The sequence below is a fragment of the Parambassis ranga genome, chromosome 17 (genome assembly GCF_900634625.1).
Source record: "Parambassis ranga chromosome 17, fParRan2.1, whole genome shotgun sequence".
In the NCBI taxonomy this organism is placed as follows: Eukaryota; Metazoa; Chordata; class Actinopteri; family Ambassidae; genus Parambassis; species Parambassis ranga.
In genome coordinates, this window is record NC_041037.1 from 16,665,454 (window position 1) to 16,686,570 (window position 21,117).

The 21,117-nt window shown below is 42.3% G+C and overlaps 1 protein-coding gene across 2 annotated transcripts; it reads left to right on the forward strand.

Moving 5' to 3' along the window:
- Positions 1–2,316: 2,316 nt before the first annotated feature.
- ca8 (carbonic anhydrase VIII) lies at positions 2,317–17,279 on the forward strand. 2 transcript variants are annotated; one of them, XR_003672015.1, is made up of 9 exons: positions 2,317–2,620; positions 7,150–7,341; positions 7,488–7,612; positions 8,760–8,855; positions 9,400–9,462; positions 9,547–9,595; positions 9,784–9,896; positions 13,790–13,984; positions 16,295–17,279. XR_003672015.1 is itself a non-coding variant. In XM_028427675.1 (8 exons), the coding sequence occupies exons 1-8, from the start codon at positions 2,548–2,550 to the stop codon at positions 13,922–13,924; spliced, it is 846 nt and encodes a 281-aa protein (XP_028283476.1). In that variant the 5' UTR covers positions 2,317–2,547; the 3' UTR covers positions 13,925–14,178. The 2 variants fall into 2 exon arrangements, 1 of the variants encoding a protein (XP_028283476.1); XM_028427675.1 differs by lacking the exon at positions 16,295–17,279 and having other exon boundaries at positions 13,790–14,178.
- Positions 17,280–21,117: the final 3,838 nt, after the last annotated feature.

The following is a 21,117-nucleotide window of genomic DNA, read 5'->3' on the forward strand; positions in this document are numbered from 1 at the left end:
GATGGCAGCAAATAGGATGTTATTATAAAGCAGAAAGTGTGTGTAAGCTGTTCATTCTGAGTTCATTCTGACAAAAATCACTCAGTTACTGTCTCAGCCTCAGAGATGATGTGTTGCAATGTATAAAAATATCTACATACAATAAAAATCCTCCTTTAGTAAACTAGTTGTCCATCCCTGAGGTTTTTGCCATAAAAGTCAAATGTTCACAGTCACAAGACAATATATCCTATACTGACTTTAATGATCCGGCAGCAGCTAATATTGCAAAGCACTTAAAAAATCCTGCAAAGTTTGCTTGTCTTAGACCTTGTTTCCACATAGCAGGGCGTCTGTTTTCCAAAATAACATCTTGCACATATCATTGTTTTCCAAAAAGTTTCCACTTACATTAACCTGTGTAAATATGCTCCCAAGAGCCATCATGACTACACCAGGCCTGTGGGTGGAAGTGTAGGAAGAAGGAGAAAGCCGTGCAAACCAAGCCAGGGAAAAGTCTTCGTTTTTACAGATACCTGTGGAAACGGGTGTTAATAGGAGGCATTTGCTAACAAGTGTCAGGTGGTGGTTAAAGGCAGTAGTAAGGTAAAACAAGTCCCTTATTTGGACAGAGGATGGTTCCCCAAGGTATTTGCCACAAAACACAAAGCTTGGTACAAAAACACTCACAAGAGTAAAAAGCTAGAGTTCCCAAAGTTCACAAGGTACGTAGGTGTAAGGCATATCACACCAGACAAACTGGCACCGAGCGCAGGGAAGACACACACGATATACAGAGGCAGAGGGAGAGACAACGAGGCACAGGTGAGACACATTAGGGAGGAGCCGGTAATCCCCAGGTGGAGGCGGGAGCACAGGAGGAAGAGGAAGAGGAAGACAAGACACCTGAAACCAGAGGGAGGTCAGTGATTTCAAAATAAAACAGGAAATAAAACCAAACTAGAAAATCAAGCTAGAACTACAAAATAAAAGCCCTGGCTCATGCTGAAACCACCTGACAAGTGGCTAGATGAGACAAACAATGTCATCAAAGATGCGTATTGTATTAAGCTTTGAAAATCAAAGGAGTTTTTATTATCGACGATTATCCTGCTGAACTTGAGAGCAAACATCGCGTAGCAGAGCTTGTTTTCTGCAATATTCCAAAATCCAATTATCAGACTGACTTCTTGGTTGCCCTGTGGAAATATGTCATCCCTGTGTCTGTGGATGCTCTCATTCATCATGTTCAAGTCGTGTCTAAGAGTTTAAATCGTTGAGTCCAATTGCCTCGATTTAAACTCTTGGATATGTCGTCCCTGCTGTACTTTATGTGTCTCGTTTGATTGGCTCCCTGCCCTTATGGTGACCACTGAGTATTATTGCCACTCAGCTTTTCTGTACACTGTCCATTACTCAGGCAAAATAGGCGACTCCTACTGGTCATCTACTGTTCCTTCATCCTCCGAGAGGAGTTTTTTGGAGGCTACTACCATTGACTGAACTTAAAAACTAGGACCTGGAACCTGATGCAGATGTGGACCGCAGTCAGAGAGATGTTCTGTTTTTGGATTTACAGCATGGAAACAAGGGAGCTCTCCTTCATTTAGCTCTGAGGACAGTTTCCTGATAAAGAATGTAGGGCAATTAACACCAGCAGCCTGGAGGACATGGATTAAGAAGGAAAGAAAGAAATGAACAAAGGAAAGAGAAATCAGGTCGATAACAATATGTCCCATTTGAATCTTCTTTTCCACAAATAGCCAATGCAAATTCAAGAAGAGGGCCTGCATTACAACACAGTCCTCTGTGAAACTCAGCCGAGACAGACTGCTGAGCTGAACGTGGGTGTTGAGTTAGTTTTGTGCGTCCATCTTAAAGTCATCAAGGTCGTAGAACAGTTCAGCCTTTCACTTTCTCCGTCCTGCTGCTTTCTTCCTATTTTCATAACCACTGCTGTTCCCTTCACCCAAAGGTGGGTCTCTGGCCTCCAACAGAAACACCAGCATGACCTTCCTGCCAGCATTCCAACACACACACACACACACACACACACACACACACAAGGTTAACTGCAACTGACTGACAGAAACAAACTAACCAAAGATGATATTATTTTCATTTATGAGCAGAGGAAGTGTGGAGGACAGGGGGATGAAGAAACACTGATCTGTCATTGTTTGGAAGACAGCCAGGGTGAGTGAGCACACCTGCAGTCTGCAGAGAAAGAGAGAGAGAGAGAGAAAGGAAGACAGAGAGGAAGAGAGAGAGAGATAAGTAGAGAGAGAAAGAGGAGGAGCAAGAGAGAGTAAAGAGAAACAGAGTTCTCCACACACATCAGTTAGTGGCTGTGTGAGGACAAGAACAAGTGTGAGGACAGCAGGTTAAGGAGACAGACTGAAAAAAGGACAACAGTCAGCTAAAGAGAAACAAGAAAGAAGAAAGTTGTTCCTTGACCAGGAATCCCTGCAGCAGAAACTTTGGTTTGGGTCCAAGTGAACGGTGTGACTGGGAGTGTACTGGGAGGACAAACTGGTTTCAACACTCAGTGAGCAGGTTGCCAACACCATGGCTGACAACGTCAACGAGGTGTCGGATTATATCCCGGGAAATGATGAGCTGGACTGGGGCTACGAGGAAGGTAGGATGGTCTTTATCAGTATGTGATGCTGGGAGGGAAGTGAAAACGCAGACTTGACCAATCTCTGCAGATTTAGGGTGAGAAGAAGATGCAAATCGCCCATTTGCGATAAAACAGTTTGCATCTAAACTATAATATTTACATGTGTAGTATTGATTTGCTGCTGTAGCTCTGTTAGCTATGCTTTGTGAGAGGGAAAATACCATCTCTAAACTTCATGGAAATCAAAGCTAAACATAGGAAAAGATCGGTGACATCATCCTGCACTTGGGGGTGCAAACTAAGTCTGCATCCAATCAAATGCTCTCATAGATTTGAACGTCCCTCCCACTCCCTGTGTCTCATCTTTACCAGCAGTACTCCACCAGTAGAGCCAATGCCTAAAGGCAGGCAGTGTCTGGTCAGGCACATTGTCACAGTAACAGTTATGTCATGCAGTCATGTGTTTTTGTGTTGTTCCATTCTTTCTTCTCCTGCTGCCTTTACTGAGGGATGTGCTGAATTGTAAAATTCTTTCTGTAAGTATGCTGGGTGATATGATGCACTTTATAGGAAAAATCAGACACTAACATGTAACTACTAACACGATGATGTGGTTCTAGCAAAAGTAAGGCACAGATTAGCCTACATATCCAAACTTAAGCTCAGTTTTGTGCATGTGAAATGTTTGTGCTGCCTGACACTGGAGATATCCACATGATATTCCTCACCAAATTAAATAACAGGCAAAATGCAAAAGCAGATTCTTCTGTAAGACTTTATAAATAACCAGCCTGCAGGAACAGGTAAGTAACAGTTGGTAGGATGTTGGATTATAGACATTTTTATGGCTAAAATTGCCGCTGTCAGCATGACTGGAGAGCTCAGATGAAACAGGCTGTGGTACAACGTGATGGGCAGTGTTTTAGCCAGTAAGCTAAGCTAACAAACTAGTAGCAACAGGTTAGTATACAGTTACAGTTAGAGCAATATTAACCACCTAATACATTAGCTGGACAGACACTTCCAGATACTAATAATTACCACTACAACAAAAAACTATGAAAACCTGGTAGGATTGTTGGACTTTGGACTTTTGTTGAGCCTAACAAAGGCAACTGCATGTGCAACAGGAAGAGTTCAAACTAAATCTTAACTAAAATCTGAAATGTCCTCGTCTTCTACATCTCATTAAATAAATGCTGTACTAAGCCATTTCCTCTCCTGCAGCTGTCTGCACCACTAGAAGCCACATTTGACACACCTATGATGTGCACTCTTTTTTTTTTTAATATTATATTTCCCCAATCTGTAGGCTTTGTACCTTAATGTCAATGTCAATGTCAGTTTTATTTATATAGCACATTTATAAGGGCGTCGCCCACCAAAGTGCTTAACATTAAAATACATAAAAGAAACAAACTGCAGTAAAATACAATAAAACAAAGATACAATCATAAAACATAAAATCCCCAAGAGCTGCCAATACTCAGGCAAAGGCCAAGGTGAACAAGTGAGTCTTAAGTAGAGATTTAAAAGTGGTGAGGCCATTTGCCGACCGCACAGCTAGAGGCAGAGCGTTCCACAGAGTGGGAGCCACGACTGAGAAGGCCCGGTCACCTCTAGTTTTTAAAAGAGATCGGGGGACCTCCAGAGCCATTTGGTTAGCAGACCTAAGAGCTCTGGAGGGCCGATGTAATACCAGAAGGTCTGATAAATAATCCGGGGCCAGCCCATGCAAGCACTTAAAAATGAATGAAAGAATCTTAAAATCACTTCTGTGCTTCACCGGTAGCCAGGGAAGTGAGAAAAGCACTGGCGTGATGTGCTCGTGCTTTTTTGTCCCGTTGAGAAGGCGAGCCGCTGTGTTTTGGACCAGCTGCAGACGGTGAAGCTCTGACTGTCCAATTCCAATATATAGGGAGTTACAGTAGTCTAAGCGAGAGGTTATAAAAGCGTGGATGACTTTCTCTAAGTCACTCTGACTAAGGTATGGCTTTACCTTAGCAATAAGCCTTAGTTGAAAGAAACATACCTTAAACTTACCTTAAATATCTACAGTTCCCATTTAAACATATCACAGCATTGGGAAAATAAAAGGGCTTAGGGTTAACAAATATCAGCAAAACCCTGCAGCATAGACCCTGAAATCTTTCACTTAGCCTGGGCTTTGCTACCCAACAACCTCATCTCTCACTATTAGCTGCAGTGCATATATATTCAATTGTTGTCAAGGTTATAGTTGCTGAGTAAGAAGGGAATGTGACTGCTCCCTCCACCCCTCTCTGCCATGGACTGAATAGTCCATGTGGAGTGTGAGTCTGTGCTGCGGTGCAGCAGAAAGGTGCTCTGTGAGAAGCTCAGTATACTCTCTTGGAGGGCAATGGGTACGCTGAGTTTACACAATACACCCTCAATAGGTTTGTTTCCCCAAATGTGGCTTCCAAACTGTAACTAGACTGTTATGGTAGACTAAAAACTGAAGTGAATCCAGACATAGTATCACTGTCGTCCTCTCGTTTTCAGTTGTTTCATCTGTCCTACACATGCTTATAATATGACTCTAGCATAGGAACTTTCCTGTATTGAACACTGTGAACACTCTGTCACAAGAAGAAATCCTCTTTACACAGTAGATACTGAGAGGAGGCTGGATGAATGGAGGAGTAGAGGCAGGAAAAGAGAGTGTGCAGGCCCAGTTTATTCAGTCTGGTCAATGGACAGGAGAGCCCCCAGTGTGTCCATCTGAAACCACTGGACACACTCGCACAATCCAAATTATGCCTTGGCGATATTTGTAACACAAGCATACGCAACTGATAAAAAAATACTGTAAACAGCAAAGAAGAAGGTTGAGCTACTCAGTTTAGTTATGTATCATATTTCTATGTAATGTGTACATAAAAGAGACTATTAGGGGTGGAACTCTTCATCCTGCTTTATATGTTCTCTTCCAAAAGCTTATGGGAGTGGCAGGCTAATCTCTTGTGTCTACAATTGATTTTCTAATTGTCTTCCGTTGAAGTGTCAGTTGGTTTACAGTGCTCACTAATGGGTGATTTGTGGGTTAACTTATGAAAATGAAATTCGAAGCTTAGAACAGTTCTCAGGATGAGTTTCAGTGACTCCCTCCAGGGTGACTGACTAAAGTCAGTGTAGTATTTTTTTTATCTTTGTGTATAGTAGAGCTATAACTGTAACTTTCACTGCCTGGTTGACGTACAGCTAAAGCTAAATGACAGCACCAGGAAACAGATACTGTACATGGATAGTGGAGTTTGAGTCACTGAATAACACGTTAATATTAAAGATCGGCGTACAGCTAACATCCATTTTGAAGCAGCGTCATGTAATAAAAGCACATGACTAAAGAAACACTAAAGGGGCATGATTAGGGGATCCAGTATGAGACAGTAACAGTGGTATAGTCCACTCCACTGAAGGCCCATTCACTTCTCATTCATGCTGCTACAGATGGAGGGCGCTCCTCTGTGAATAGGAGTAAATGGAGCTAAGGAGCTAACATCCATTACATGCTAGCATTTGGCTAAGAATTCAGTTAAGATTACAATGAGAGAGGAAGAAGAAAGAAAGAAAAAGACCCCCTTAAATGGCAGGAGGAGTCCTCAGAGCTACGTATGGACCCTGCTCTGCTGCAGAACGACAGGCGGTGTAAAATGGCTCAGTGCACGATTTCAATACTACTGTATTTTTACTGCAAAGGAAAAGCTTTATCTGCAGGAAATATATCTATTGTTTTATCAGGGGATGCCTCATTTACAGTCCCAATAATGATATCTGGGTTTTGCAGTTCAATAGGCTAGCTGACTACTATACTTTCCTGTAGTAGTCGTTCGCAAAGTAAAGTGAAATGTCTACTGACATGCACTACCTTGAGAGTGACCCCTATTAAACAGCAGCTTGCACTTTGTATTATAACAGTGACTGCCTTTGCACTGTGCATGCCGCCTCACTTGCATGGCTTACAAGGCATTATGTGAGAGGACATTCTCACATGGCAGGTATAAACAACAAGAGAACTAATGGAAATAGTTCATGGTTGGATTCCGCTGAGCTGATGCTAATTTACGTGCATGTGCAAGATCCTGATAGGTTTCTGGCATTTATTGAATAGTTCTAAGTGCAACACTGATTGAACCCTCTGTAATGTGTGACACCTGCTGCTGCATCCAGTCGGTTATATACAACTTTTACTACCTTTGCCTGTATCAGATCATGTACTTCTGTACTAATGTGTTCTTTTTTTGAGTGCTTTTACAAACATGGCAACATGCAATGTAGTCTCAGCACACAGGTGTATGTGCTCATTACTGTCCAAAAGTTGAAAAGATGCACATGGTGTCCATTTTCACAAACGACTGTGTGTGGTGCTGCCAGCTTTGCTTTGATGTATTATTAACATTATGAACAGCTGGTGCCCTGTCATGGTGTGAACAAGTGTGTGTGAGAAGCCAATTTTTCACCTGTGCTCTGTGATCTTTATTCCACTATAGTGGAATAGTTTAATGTTTGCCTGTTTTCATCAATAGGTGTAGAGTGGGGACTCCTTTTCCCAGCAGCCAATGGTGAGTACCAGTCTCCCATTAATTTGAACTCCAGGGAGGCTCAGTACGACCCCTCGCTCCTGGATGTTGGTTTATCCCCGAACTACGTGGTGTGTCGAGACTGTGAGGTCATCAACGACGGACACACTGTCCGCATCATTCTCAAGTCTAAATCAGGTGACTGCTAGCTGACATTTCATAATGTGCTGAGAAAACATTGCGTGCACTTTACAGGTGTCATTTTTAACTGTAGTCTAATCTTTTTAATCTGCTTCCTGTCTGCTCTTACTCACAATTGCCTTGTTTTCCGGCTCTGTTGCCAGTGGTTACCGGGGGTCCCCTCCCTAGCGACCATGAGTATGAGCTTCATGAGGTTCGATTTCACTGGGGCAAAGAAAACCAAAGAGGATCAGAGCACACCGTGAACTTCAAGGCTTTCCCCATGGAGGTAGGAGCAACACACTGAAATCAGGCCTCGACCACAGACTGCCCCCCTGCTCAGACTCCTGGCATTGACATTTGTCCTTCTTCAGATAACACTGTAGCTTGTTCAGTCCTTGAAAAATTTCCCTTCAACACCACAAGCTACATTCTCATCACATCTTGTCACACACTGACACACAATCAGGTTTCACTCTCTTCATACTATGACACTGTGGTTGCTCTACATTGTTCTGACCTACAAAAACCACTATGAAGTCAAGACTTAGATTTTGCACCAATGTTTTATAGTCTGGGTCTAGACTAGCATGGTCTAGCTAACAACACGATTCACAGCCTGAGAAGAAATGACCATTATGGCTTTAGGGCATGTATTCCTAGTTCTAATTCTAAAGTGCTTTCACATTCTGCATATGATTTAACCTACATGAACACATGTTGTTTCAGTAATATGACCACTTCGGTTTTTTGTTTTTTTTTGGTAATGATGGACTTGCACTTTAAGCTCAGTTCTAAGAACAAAGGAGGAATGGTCTTAGAGAGATTGGCAGATAAACTTAAAGGTAGGGTAGGATATTTTGAAAACTCAGTGAGAGTCAGCCAGATTTTGAAAGTAAACACACGCCTCCCAACCAGTCTGTGACTTCGGCCATCATGCATGTACCTCTCTGGTGTGCGCAGAGCAGGAAGAGAGTGACAACCAGCCAATACTCCGCACGGGGGCGCCTCGTAGGATTGGCTGATGTTTTTAGCATTTTATAGCTTCCACAGATGATTCATATTCTTCGTTTTAAAGCGAAACTGCCGAACTAGTCGGTTGCTATCGGATTGTAAAGAGAAGTTTTAACAAAAAGTGCATCAGAATAAAATCTCCTACCCTACCTTTAAGGACAATTTTGGGTATAGCACAGAAAGAGTTACTCAAGGAACATGTGGGATACCCTGACAAAGCATGAGCTAGCATTATAGTGATGGAGCAGTGTCAAGCCTGAGCTAAACAGCAAGAGCAGTCCCTTCTCTTATTGCTACATTAAGAGCACATTCAGTCAACACCAGCTGATGGTATCTCACTACTCCTCCTGTCTGCCGACACCTGTTTACAACAATGGCCTCTCAATCACAGGTTGCATTGAGCCTTGTCTCTCTGTGTGCAGCTCCATCTGATCCACTGGAACAGCACACTGTTTAACAGTCTGGAGGACGCTCTGGGGATGAAGAATGGAGTCCTCATCATTGCTCTTTTTGTGCAGGTAAGCATCTACGAAGGAAGAAATGTCAACAGAACATACATATGAACTGGTTTTAAGGACAAAGGCTGTAAACATGTGTATAAAAATATCCAACTTTAAATAGTAGGAGCTTTTAAAGACCACATTTTTAAATACACTGACCCAGTCTGAATGTGTTTTTCTTCCTGTGATTGTACGTGTTGTTTTTCTCGAAAGAGGTTACTTTCTGACAAGCTTGAACAAGCTGTGGTGCTATCATACAGGACAACATTGTCTGCTACATTTCTGTAAAAATGCCCCCACTTCCACCTTCCTTCCCTGATGAGAAACCTCTGCAAAAGTTTTTATATACAGTATGTCATCTCTGACCACGCAGCCCAGCTCTAAGAAACCAAAAAAGATCAAACATCTCTGACCTACTGAGACCGCAGTCTTTTCACTTTCAGCAAACCTTACATGTCCTGTTCTCAACCCCCTCTTTATTTTCGACTTCCTGTTTACTTCCTGTGCTCTAACCTGCCTTGACAACATTGTCAAATAGCAGATTTTTGTTGCCTTTTATCAGATAGGTAAGGAGCATCTGGGTCTGAAGGCCATCACTGAAGTTCTACAAGACCTGCAGTACAAGGTGAGGTCAGAACTAAAAATGTTTCCAATGCTAAACTTGATACACAATGAGAGGAATCATTTTACGTTATTTTATTTCCACCAGGGAAAGAGCAAAATCATTCCCTGTTTCAACCCCAACACTCTGTTACCTGGTAAGGGCGACATGCAGGACGTGAGGTTACAATCTGTGTCCCCAGTGGCACAACTGCTTCATGACACCTTCACTTTTAGTCACCCCCAACACATTTGGCATCCCCTATATTCATGTAACCATAGGAAACATGGTTAGTAATTATTTCATTATTTCATTATTTCACATTGGTTATTAATCTGCCCTCAGACCCATTATTGAGAGACTACTGGGTATATGAAGGATCTCTGACCACCCCCCCTTGTAGTGAAAATGTGACCTGGATTCTGTACCGCTACCCTCTCACCATCTCGCAGTTACAGGTAAGACACCTTTTCACCTCCATCCTCCGTTTTATGACAGTTGTGGTAAATATTTAAAGAGTTCCTCCCATTTCTGTTCCGGTTTGATCAGTGCATTAAGGGTTTTTCATCTGCGCCTTTACGTATCTTGGTTTTGGTCCAGCTTTATGAGGAAGATCTGACCCACTGCTCTTGTGAAGCAACTATCTGGTGATCACAGTGGAGCATGTAGCTGCTTCGAATGCACATATTGAGACCAAACCAGAGCTAAGAGTTCATTGTTTTACATGTTGAATGGGGATGTCACATTGACCTTTGACCTCTGAAATAAACGGTATTTCCTTGAGTCATTGACCTTTAACCTTTGATCAGCAAACTCCAACTAGCTCATCTTTGAATCCACATGAAAATTTGTACCTGGTAGGTGTTCTCAAAACACACTCAATGACAACCTGTCACTATAAGCATCCTCATGGAGGAAAGCACTAATGTATCTTTATTGGTAGTTTTACATACGGTAGTAGTTTTACAGCACATGATGAATATTTTTATTTATCATGTGCAATATTCATACATCATGCTGTACAATACAATATTTATTTATTTATTTCGTTTCTGGATGCACTATGTACAGTTAATCTACAAATCACTCCTATCTTCAGCCACCTGTGCAATATCTGCTAATATGTTAATATGTTCATCTTACTCTTTAACTGTATTGTATCTTTATAGGTAGTTTTATTTATACTGCATCTTATTTTTTTTTATCTTACTCTATTGTTTCTGCACTGTTGCAACAATGCAATTTCCCCATTGTGGGACAAATAAAGGTTCTTAATCTTAATCTCAATCTTAATCTTAATCTTAATCTCAATCTTAATCTCAATCTTAATCTTAATCTTAATCTTAATCTTAATCTTAATCTTAATCTTAATCTTACAGTGAATCACCAGGCAAACAGCACCAGGATACCTGGGAAACAATACAATGGCACATTTCTGCTCCCATCTGATATTAAGTGTAACTCATTACACCAGCAGGTGTTTTGGTTCCAGCACTGCCCATGACGCTGTGTATTCTGGCTCACTGGCAGCTAGCTGCCCATGTTTGAGCTATGGCTTCCATTATTCCACTTCCTGTCTTAGCTGTAATATATAATCAGTATGTCAGCCCATTTTTGTGGCTTTTATATCACACAGAATTGTTAACCCACAGCTCTTTTTGGCATTCATCAAAGTACAGGAAACCTTTCCACCCACTGCCAATCAATATGTCCGTCACATTGCCTTTGATAGACGCAAACTTTCATTCGGCTCCTTCAACTCCTGGCTGTCTTCCAGCAGGTTGTTGTAAGGGATGACCCTCTGACATTTATTTCAGCCTTTCATGTTCGCTGCCCTCTGACTGACTGACCCTTTGAAATGGTAACAGAAGGAATCATTTGTGGCTGCCTGCCTCAGGCCATGACTACTGTGGATGAATGTTAAGAATGGATGAATGAAGGCAAGAAGCTGTTACACTGGGTGAAATATGTTTTTACAAACATATGCATGTATGATGTATGATGTATTATCTCTTATGGTAAGAAAATGGCACCCATGTTTTTAGACAAGCCTTTAAAGTTTAGACTTTAAACCTTATTGTCATTGTACATGGTACTATAGAATTTTCCCTTTCATCTCCTCCTGTGTGTTTTTGTAGCCCTGTATCACTGCCTTGAAGGCACAGACAGCCTGTGGCCCTGGTAAGTGGGATCTGTGATGATGCTGCTGGGGCCAGCATACACTGAATACAGGTCTAGAGGTGGGTTTCCCACAGCTCTCTGGTCTGTTTTAACCACCTGGACCAAGTGCTGCCTATGTTTCTGTGCTGTGCAGCCAGCAGACCACACTGTAACATAGAGAAGAGACTGGCCTGGTTCAGATGCCTTCTGAGAAAGAAAGGTCTTTGTTGGGGGTTCTTCATCAGGGAGGTGGGAGGTATTGAGAGCCTAAATGAGGTTTGCTGTTGCCCAGGAACTTATTGTTGTCCGCTTCCTCCACTCTCTCGTTCTGTATGACCAGTGGAGCATGCTCTGTCCTGCTGGACCTCCTGAAGTCCACGATGACCTCTTTTAGAGGTGTTCAGGACCAGATTGCTCTCTGAACACCACTGAACCAGGAGATGATTCTCCTCTCTGTAGTGGCGTCTCATCATTATCTATATATATGAGACCCACTGTAGTTGTGGACTTTATAGTAGTATTGAAGACTTGAAGCTGTGCAATTGTGTGTTAAAACTGAGCGCACACCCCTGCAGGGCACCTGTGTTCAGTACATGCGGTGTTGTGGATGATAATGGGATACAGAGCAGACCAATTGGAATGGACTTCTTATTTATCCCAATTCCCTTTGTGTTGCCTAGCAACCTGCAGTTGTAACATTTAAAAGTTCACTCATTTGTGGATGCCACCATTTCAATGTAAAAAATAAATAAATCCGACCAACACCACCATACATCGAATACCATGATATTGGTAAGTAAGTATTTAAAACTACAGGTCCTGCTTACCTAGAACACACACCTCAAACATCCGGGTATGATTGACTGCTGGAAGACCAAGTGTGTGTGTGTGTGTGTGTGTTTGCAGTCACCTCTGTAGGTGCGTGCAAATGTCAGACAACAGTTGCTATGCCTACTCGTTTTTGCACTTTGGCAGTGTGCTATAAATCGTCCTCGTGTCGGCCAATAGCAGGACAGCACAAGATGATAATATGTTTGCTTTGGCTAAGGTGGCCAGTCGCTGTACAGTACATGTGTGTAGAAGTGATAGCATCTGCAGTGACCACATTCAACAGGAAGCCACATTTCAGATCCTTTCTGGTACAGTCAACACAGACACCTTTTAGCCTGAGGAAAAGGAAAGTATGCCCATTGGTTGATGAGTGAATACAGACTGGTTGTTCTTCTATCTGCTGTGCTTAAAAACTGAAATCAGTGGAAATACACTGTCATGTGTCATCGGACCTTTCTCCATCATGAGGGACTCCTCATGGGGCCCACTTCTCTCTTTTTTTCTGCAGGCAGGTTCCTCTTACTGGCATCCTTATCAGCTGAGTGTCTAACAACAGCCCGAGGAACCCTGAGTGTAGAGCAAATATTTAAAGTCTTGTGTGTTTTTTTTATCTACAGGAAGCAACAGTGCAGAAACACAGCATGTTGTAGACAGCACTTGTTTCTATTTGCCACTGCAAAATAACAAAAAAGGACTGTTTACAGTTTGTGAGGAATTATTTTTGGGCATGAGCCCCTTTAACCCTTGCCCTTTGCCAATGCGTTAGGATCCTGTCACAGATGGTCTACATGGCTGGCTGAAAGACTATTGGAATGAACCAACAGGTGGAACTATAAAGTGCTGATGATCGTATGATGGGATGACATGAATTTAGCATCACACAATGGGAGTTTTTCATTGGCACCAAGGGATTTCCCTTCTGGTCCGCCCCTGCAACACTGCTCAGGCCTTCACAGGCTTGAAAAGCCTCCTCTACAAGATGGTTCACCATCTTCAACTGCTGTTTGATTGACTCCATCTCATTAGAGATGTTGTGGATTGTCACCCCGCTTTGGTTCATGCTGTGCAGTGTTAGGTTTGACCTGTTCTTCTCTGCACCAAACCCTACCAGGCTGATTAATGATGCTTTTCAGCGTGTTGTCCTTCTCTATAGTCTATATGAGTTTTGCAGATTCCCTGCAGCATCTGTTCTAGGTATAAAAATGTTTTCACATTCACACACAAAAAGCAAGTTTCCAAGGACGACTTCTCACATGGTGATGTGTAACAAAACATCAGTCTCATGCTGGTGAAACGTCTCATGTGTGGATACTTGAGATATGAACCCAGTTTGACCTCTGATTCCTTTCTGTCTCTTCAGATTGAAGAGTTTCGGAGGCTGCGCTCCCACATCAAAGGGGCAGAGCTGCCAGAAGGAAATGATGGGATGCTGGGGGACAACTTCCGTCCAACCCAGCCCCTCAGTGACCGCACGGTGCGCGCTGCCTTCCAGTGACTCTGCCTTTCCACTGCCATCTCAGAAAAACTGTGGGACCTAAAGATACAAATATAGAAGGTAACAGGGTCTGACTGTGTCCTGATTACAGAGCAGCACATTAGCTGCACATATCCACTACACCACTTTACACAGCAAATTGTGTGAGACACGTAAGCCCAGAGAGCCACACTGCCATCGTTTTGTATTAACCTTGAAAGTCACTCTTCTCTTCGCTGTGTGTGCAGCAAAAATCAAGCTCAATATGTCCACCACATGATTGCTAACTGTGTTCATCTGTCATTTAGTCCCTGACTACAGCTGCCTGCTACTGGACACAGTGTGAGACCACAAACATAAAACCAAAACAATGGGCTGAGAGGCACTAAATTGTTAGTCATTAGACATATATAAACACTGATTTCAGCAGCTATCATTATTATTTAAAAGCTAACAGTGAAAAAAACTACCTAATGATCACCTGCTCCACTTATCATCAAACACTATTCTCACTATTTTTAGGCGGGTCAGCACGTTTCTCCACAAGGGACCGACTTAAAATGGAAGTATGCACGCTGTCCCCGAGGTATTTAGGTCCTCTGACACTGCAGCATAATGGATCAGGCCCTGGAAGAACTAACCCACTTCTAATCTGGGGCTAGCCTATATACAGTATACAGCGTGTGAAGCGGATCCCAGATTTAGCTCAGCAGCACTGCGGCAGGAAGACAGGGCAGAACTTTTAAATGAGGAGGGGATGAGGAGGGTGAAAGGAAGACTTTTATTCTGACAGTCCTGGAGCTGACCTAATATGACATAATACAGAAAAGCAAATGCATATTACTCATGGCTTATTCTTTCACAGCGTAAGCAGTAAGATGTCTCACGTTTATCTCATATCTCATGTTTCATTTTGTGTCAACCAAGGAATGTTGAAGCTGTGTCACATTTCACAAAACATTTTATCAGCGTCCTTCATTTCCCATAATGCATTTTAACAGGCTTTCCAGTACAGAAATGTTTTAACACTGATGTTCTCATGAGGAGTAAAGCGAACTCTATATGTGAAATCACTGGGTGTGTCTCTTTAAATGTCAGCCACAGGGAAAACTGGGTGTTTCCATCCAGTCATATAACAGCTGATCACATACTGAGAAAAACAGACAAAAACAAAAGCCTGTTTTATTCGGAATAAATATAATAAATCATTTCAGCTTCATTTTCACACCAGACTGCCAACTCCCAGGTTGATTTGAATTTCTTCATAAAGAGCCGACTGATATAAGCCTGTAATACCTTTAAATCCTGAGAGTGAGTGAACCGACCTGCACTCCATATAAGTAACAAGGGACAGTAGTAGGAAGTGGAAAAAACAGAAAGAGAAATAAAGAGGAGGTATAGAGGGGTACTGGAGGTGAGAATGCCAGAGGGATGAAAGAGGAGGAGGAGGAGGAGGCAGAGGGGCGAATAACAGAGGACTATTGTTAATGGTGTAAAGAGACACTGATCTGGTCCCAATGGCTCGAACCCACCTGAGACTGAGGTCTGTGAATGTGAGCAGAGGAAAAAGAATTCTGAGGAGAAAAGTAACATGAAGTGACATTTAGTGTCGCTACCTGCTACTTTCATGAATAAGCATGGTCCTGCATGTAGGGTATACATATGAAAAAACACCTGGCTACCAGCAGAACAGAGTAATGCATTAATACATGCTGTCTCTATGCAGGAAGAAACAGGTTCAGGGTGCTACAGGCTAACACTAGATTCATGCTCACAGTTATAATAAATGCTGATGCATCAACTTCATCTTAGTTCAGTATATAAATCAGCATCGCGACATGATATTGGTTCCAAAAGATATGAACACGGACTACACTGAAAACGTCTTGTTTTTATGTTCATTTATGGACATTTAAAGCTTCTATATTTAAGAATCCTTTCAGTTGTGACCCTTACAGTGTGTCTTTGCACCACACGTCATTGCCCATTAGGGTAACAAGCAAAAACATGTGTGATTCTGCTTCCATGATGTGTTTCTTCTCTGTTTTACCAGCCTGATTTTCATTTTTTTATTAATGCCATGAAGTTAACCTGAAATTCTCAGCATCAGTTAACTGTTTGAAGATTTATTGTCCACTTAACGACATGAGAAAGTGTTACAGTGTGTGCCTGACGTTCAGCTCGCACAATTATGTGTTTGAAATGGCGCTGCAGAAGGAAATGCCATCAGCCTGGTAAATCTTGCATACTTTTGTTTCCTGTCTGAGAAATTGGTGAAGTTGTAAAACTACACATTTAGCTGTGAAACAGAGCGGCAATGTTTAGGCCGGTCTGTGGGACACATCTGGTTTCTTTTCTTGTAATCAGATCCATGTTTCTGCTTCGTTACAGAGAGGGGAAAGGTGTGACGAGAGCAGTGGGGACACAGAGAGAGAGAGAGAGAGAGAGAGAGGGTGGGCGCTGATGTGGTTGCAGGTCTGCTGCTGACTGAAGGTGGACAAAGAAGCTGTTGATGTCGCACCTTCACCGTGTGCTTTGACTGTATATTTGTCTGTGTTTTTTTGTCTTTTCTGTCTCCCTCCATGTGTGCGTGAACCATCCTAACAGTGCCAGTGTGTGTACTGACGAGATGATGAGGAGACTTCACAATCGGCTCATCTTTGCTGTCAAAACAAAAGGAAGCGTGAACCACAGAGCCAGAACCCGAAACACACCCACACAGCATCATGTAGTGATCACTGACACAAGGAGAATGCACTCGTTGCATTGCAGACTAGTTAACTTAGAAGAAAAAATATTACATCGTGAATACAGCTGCATAAATCCTGGATTAGTTAAACCTAGAATAATCCAGGATTTATAGAGCTGGAATTCTGAAGATTCTGCATCATGTTCTGCATCAAAAACAGCCAGAAAAATAAAAATACAAACTTGACTCATGGTTGGCCCACTTCAGCTCCAGTTCTGCTCCACCTGCTGCACCTCTCTCCATGTATTTTTCTGGAAATTAGGTTGCCTATGACACTGCCAACATGGCAAGAGCATAGTTTTAGCATGGACGGACGTGACGCTCCCCCACCAATAACGGATCCCCTAAAAAAAAAACAGATTCTTATTGGGTTAAATTCCATTCTTTTTTCCGGCATCCTACCAATAGATATCCTCCTGTCGTTTGTCCTACCCAGAGCCCTTCAAAATCTGATTCTGACTCTGTTATATCAAGAGCTCTGGTCCTACCGTAACACATATGGCTACATTGGCAGCACCAAAACACAGGCATTATTTATACATCCACACCGCTAAGCTAACATTTTTTACCTCACATGGAATACTCAAACTAACAGTCAGTGTTTCTATTGAACCACACTACTCATCACTCCCTGTACATTACCTCTGTGTGTGTGTTTTGTCTTTTAAAGGTAACATGTGTGACAAAGTGAGCTGAGACAAACTGTGAGAGCTGATGACTGTTACAGTAAAGCAACAATAAACAACACTTAATAAGGTGCAGGTGTGTGTGTGTGTCTTTCTATTAGAAGTGAACAGCGTTTGTAGACTGTTGTTCAGTTTGCTGTGTCTCTTCATAACATCAAACACACCTCAAGCATGGTTAAATAGCTCGATTCTGGTGTGATGAAGGTGTGGCTGTTTGGTGTCAGGATGATACAGGGTGATGTTTACTCTGTTTAAGCTCATGATGGAACACCCTCAGGTCGTCAGTCAGCCTGGTGAACACATGTCAAAATGGATGCAGTAGAAATATCTTAGTTTGGAACACACAACTTGACCAAGAAAAAAAAGGTCTGCCCAGAGGAGCTGGTTTGGGAGCAAGCTGCGAGACCTCCCAAACCAGCGCTCAGAGAACAGAATGTCTCAGAGTGCTGAGAGCAAGAACAAGTTTCTCTGCTCTCGTGGGACATGTAACAGGCATTACCCAGAATGCAACTGAGGTTTCAGTTGTCAGTTGTTCACTGACTCTGGGCTGTAAGAGTACAGGTAGACCCGAACACAGACTCAAATATCGAACCAAAGTCCAAACTAAGATGAGAAAAGTTCAACAAAAAGTGAGTGAAGAGTCAAAACTTAACTCAAACAGGATGAAAAAACAGAGGAAACCTACAAGAAACATGGGGAACAACACAAGGACATCACGGGTAGGAAACAATACTGACAAGGCAATCACAAGACTCAATTACACAAGAGGTAAGAAGGCACAGGTCATCCAGGGCAGGGGAGGCAGCAAAACACATGGGAATACAGGAGAAAGAAAGACTTTCAAAATAAAACAGGAAACGTAACCAAAGGTGCCCTGGTTGGTATTTATGAAGATACTGTGTACCAAATCATCAAATCCCCAGATCATAACGTTTTAGTGTTTTCTAGCATGAAATTCAGTTCAGTTCAGTTCTTTAATAAAAAAGTCGAGAAAACAATAAGTCTCTAATGACTTATTTCATGATAACATTACTATGATTTTATGATGATTTATATGATTTTAAAACTCAGACTAAGTCTCTCCAGAGGCATGCTGAGCTTTGAAAAGTAAGCTGGCTATGTTACCATGCTGCCCCCTGCTGTTAGAAAGAGGTACCACAATCTACATAAGACCAATTTTAAAGAGGAATTTTTAATGAAATTTCTGAAATTATGAATTTTTATGAGGGATTCACTGTAATTTCACTGTGAAATTTATTTTATCTCAATTTTAAAAATAAAAATGTACATATAATTTTTTTTTTTACTGTACAAGTAAAAACACATTCATAATGAAGCTTAGTAAAGGGATCTTAAATGTTTTCATGTGGTTTAAAACACCACTGTGTGAAGAAAAGACCATTTAAGTGCACCATGGGGGGAAGTAGATACAACATTTTGATATTTTTTCCCCTTTTTAAACTACAATACTACATAAACATTAAACCCTCCTATAGTGTGAATGCAGCCTGTAGCAGTTCCTCTGGTGACCAGCTGGTGGCTCTGTAATGACACGAATAAACACGGTGTGGTGCTTATGCTGGTAGAGGTGTACCGTAGTGAAGGCAAGAGGTAGATGTGATAAATGTGGAGTCTTTGGGAGTTCAGAGGTCACAGGTGAAGCGGACCAACAGACAGCGGGACAGAACTGTTGGTGTTTGTACCCCTACAGCACTGGTTTGGTTTAAACAAAGGAGTGTTCAATCAAACAAAGACTTTGGATCTGTGCATTATGTAATGTATGATGGAAGGGATAAAATATCTTTCAGTAAATGACCTTTCTTGAATCCTGTGATTTTATTGCCGTTATTATCCCATCACTGGCTGTAGAAATAGATTTTAAAGGACATGAAATTCCCTCATCAGCTTCCTTCTGCAGAAGATTAGCTATTACATGCAGGCAGGTGTCTGTGCTTCAAATTCCCCCCACTGTCTGACCTCTATTGACCCTGTGTGTGTGCATTGTGCCTTTGGCCTTGATCACATCAGCAAAGGCTTTATTAGCCTCTCAATGACCACGGCACCACAGATAGATGAGGAGTTAATAAGAAAGGAAGAGTGTGTGTTTAAATGTGTCTGTGGAGTCCTTTCAGGAACTTTTGGATTCAGCATTTTATGCAACAGTTCTGCTTTGAAATCTTCATATTCAAGTCAAATTCAAATAAAAGATAAACATCAAACAGAAAACATCAACTATTAATTCTACCCTGGTAAGTCTAGGAAAAAGGCTGTGTGCTCGTCCATCCATTCCTGCGGTGCAGTGGAGCATCCTGGGAGCTGATAGGAGCTGAAGTGTAATTGTGTCAGAGCAAAGACCCAGAAAATACATAGAGACAGACAGATAGATAGAGACAGTAAGAGACTGAACTTAGCTAAATGTCATCCATCAAGACATTTTACTATTTCGCAGTTCAGTCTGCTGCACACACAATGCTGCAGAATTTCTGCTTGACTCACCGTCCTCCCACCTGCTTCACATGTTCCAGTATCAAGGCTGCAGCCGGGGCTGAGCACAGGCATGCATGTGTTTATTAGCATTAATATATTGATTTGTTGTTGTGTAAATAATGTATCAACAAAACCACAGTGTTCAACATCTGCCCACAGAGCACTGTTGCTGCTGGTCACAAGTCAAAATAAAAAAGGATGCACTGGACTTTTATTTTGAAGTTAAAGTTGCAATAGTCATATAAACCCAACAGTGAAGGTGAAACCTCTGGAGTTCATGCAGCCAGCAGTGAGACCAGCATCACTCCAAGGCCTAGGACCATGAATCAGTAGTGCTGGATCTGGTAGGAGGTTGATCAGAGGTATCACTTGTGCCCAACCAGGATGGCTGACATGACTAGAAATCACCTGCTATCCCTGGAAAGGACTGAGGGTCAGTTAACACAGGACTTTGGTTTTCCAGACCTGACACTTTCTTGACTGCTTGGAAGAGGTGGTCAGCTGCCCTAGGACCAGACTCAAAAATGGGCTGAGCATCGGCCGATCCAAGATACTGCAGCTGGGACACATGTGCTGCTGGAGGTTGGCATGTTCCATTATTGCCACAGAATGACTGAGAGCAGGCCAGCAGGCTGGGGTTTGTCTGATTGGCTGCACTAGTCAGCAGTGGGCTCAAAGGCTAAAGGCTAGCACACTAGCAAACTGTCTGTAGGTGAATCATATCAAAGCTGGATACAACAAGTAAGAAACCAAGGCACTGAAGGGCACATGATAACTGAGAGCAAGACTTTTTCTTCTTGATGTTGCGCCCCAAACAAGTGACTCCTGGGAATCTGAAGAGTTTCATAATTAGGCAGGAGGTTGGCCAAGTCAAGGCCTGGATGAGGCAGGTGATCAGCAGGAGCAGGCTGGTGGACGGTACCTTAGGAACTGGGCTGCACAGAAGGGCACAAATGTGCATGTAAACAAACAGATGTGACAATTACTTGTAACTTAACAAGTATGTCTTTAGAATGTGGAGGGAGGGTGGAGTACCCAGAGATAACCCACAGTAAACAGCCCCAGCTGGATTCGAACCAGCAACCTTCTTGCTGTGAGGCACTTGATACTCAAGTACTTTTGATTCAACCTTAACACAGGGAAATATGAAACATAACTGTGAGTGAAACTGACAGTATGTGCCCATCATCTGTGCATCATCTGTATGTTCTCTTCCTCCCATTTTTGCATGTTATGTTGCATGAAGGGCTTTTGTGTCAGAAGCTTCTCACCTAATATCAGCGTGGGATAGG

Bases quoted from the DNA above. Each gene is read 5' to 3' on its own strand.
- ca8 (XM_028427675.1), top strand. From the start codon at position 2,548: ATGGCTGACAACGTCAACGAGGTGTCGGATTATATCCCGGGAAATGAT. The intron at 2,621-7,149 runs GTAGGATGGTCT...TTTCATCAATAG, and splicing joins GGACTGGGGCTACGAGGAAG to GTGTAGAGTGGGGACTCCTT. The intron at 9,596-9,783 runs GTAAGGGCGACA...ATCTGCCCTCAG, and splicing joins CCCCAACACTCTGTTACCTG to ACCCATTATTGAGAGACTAC.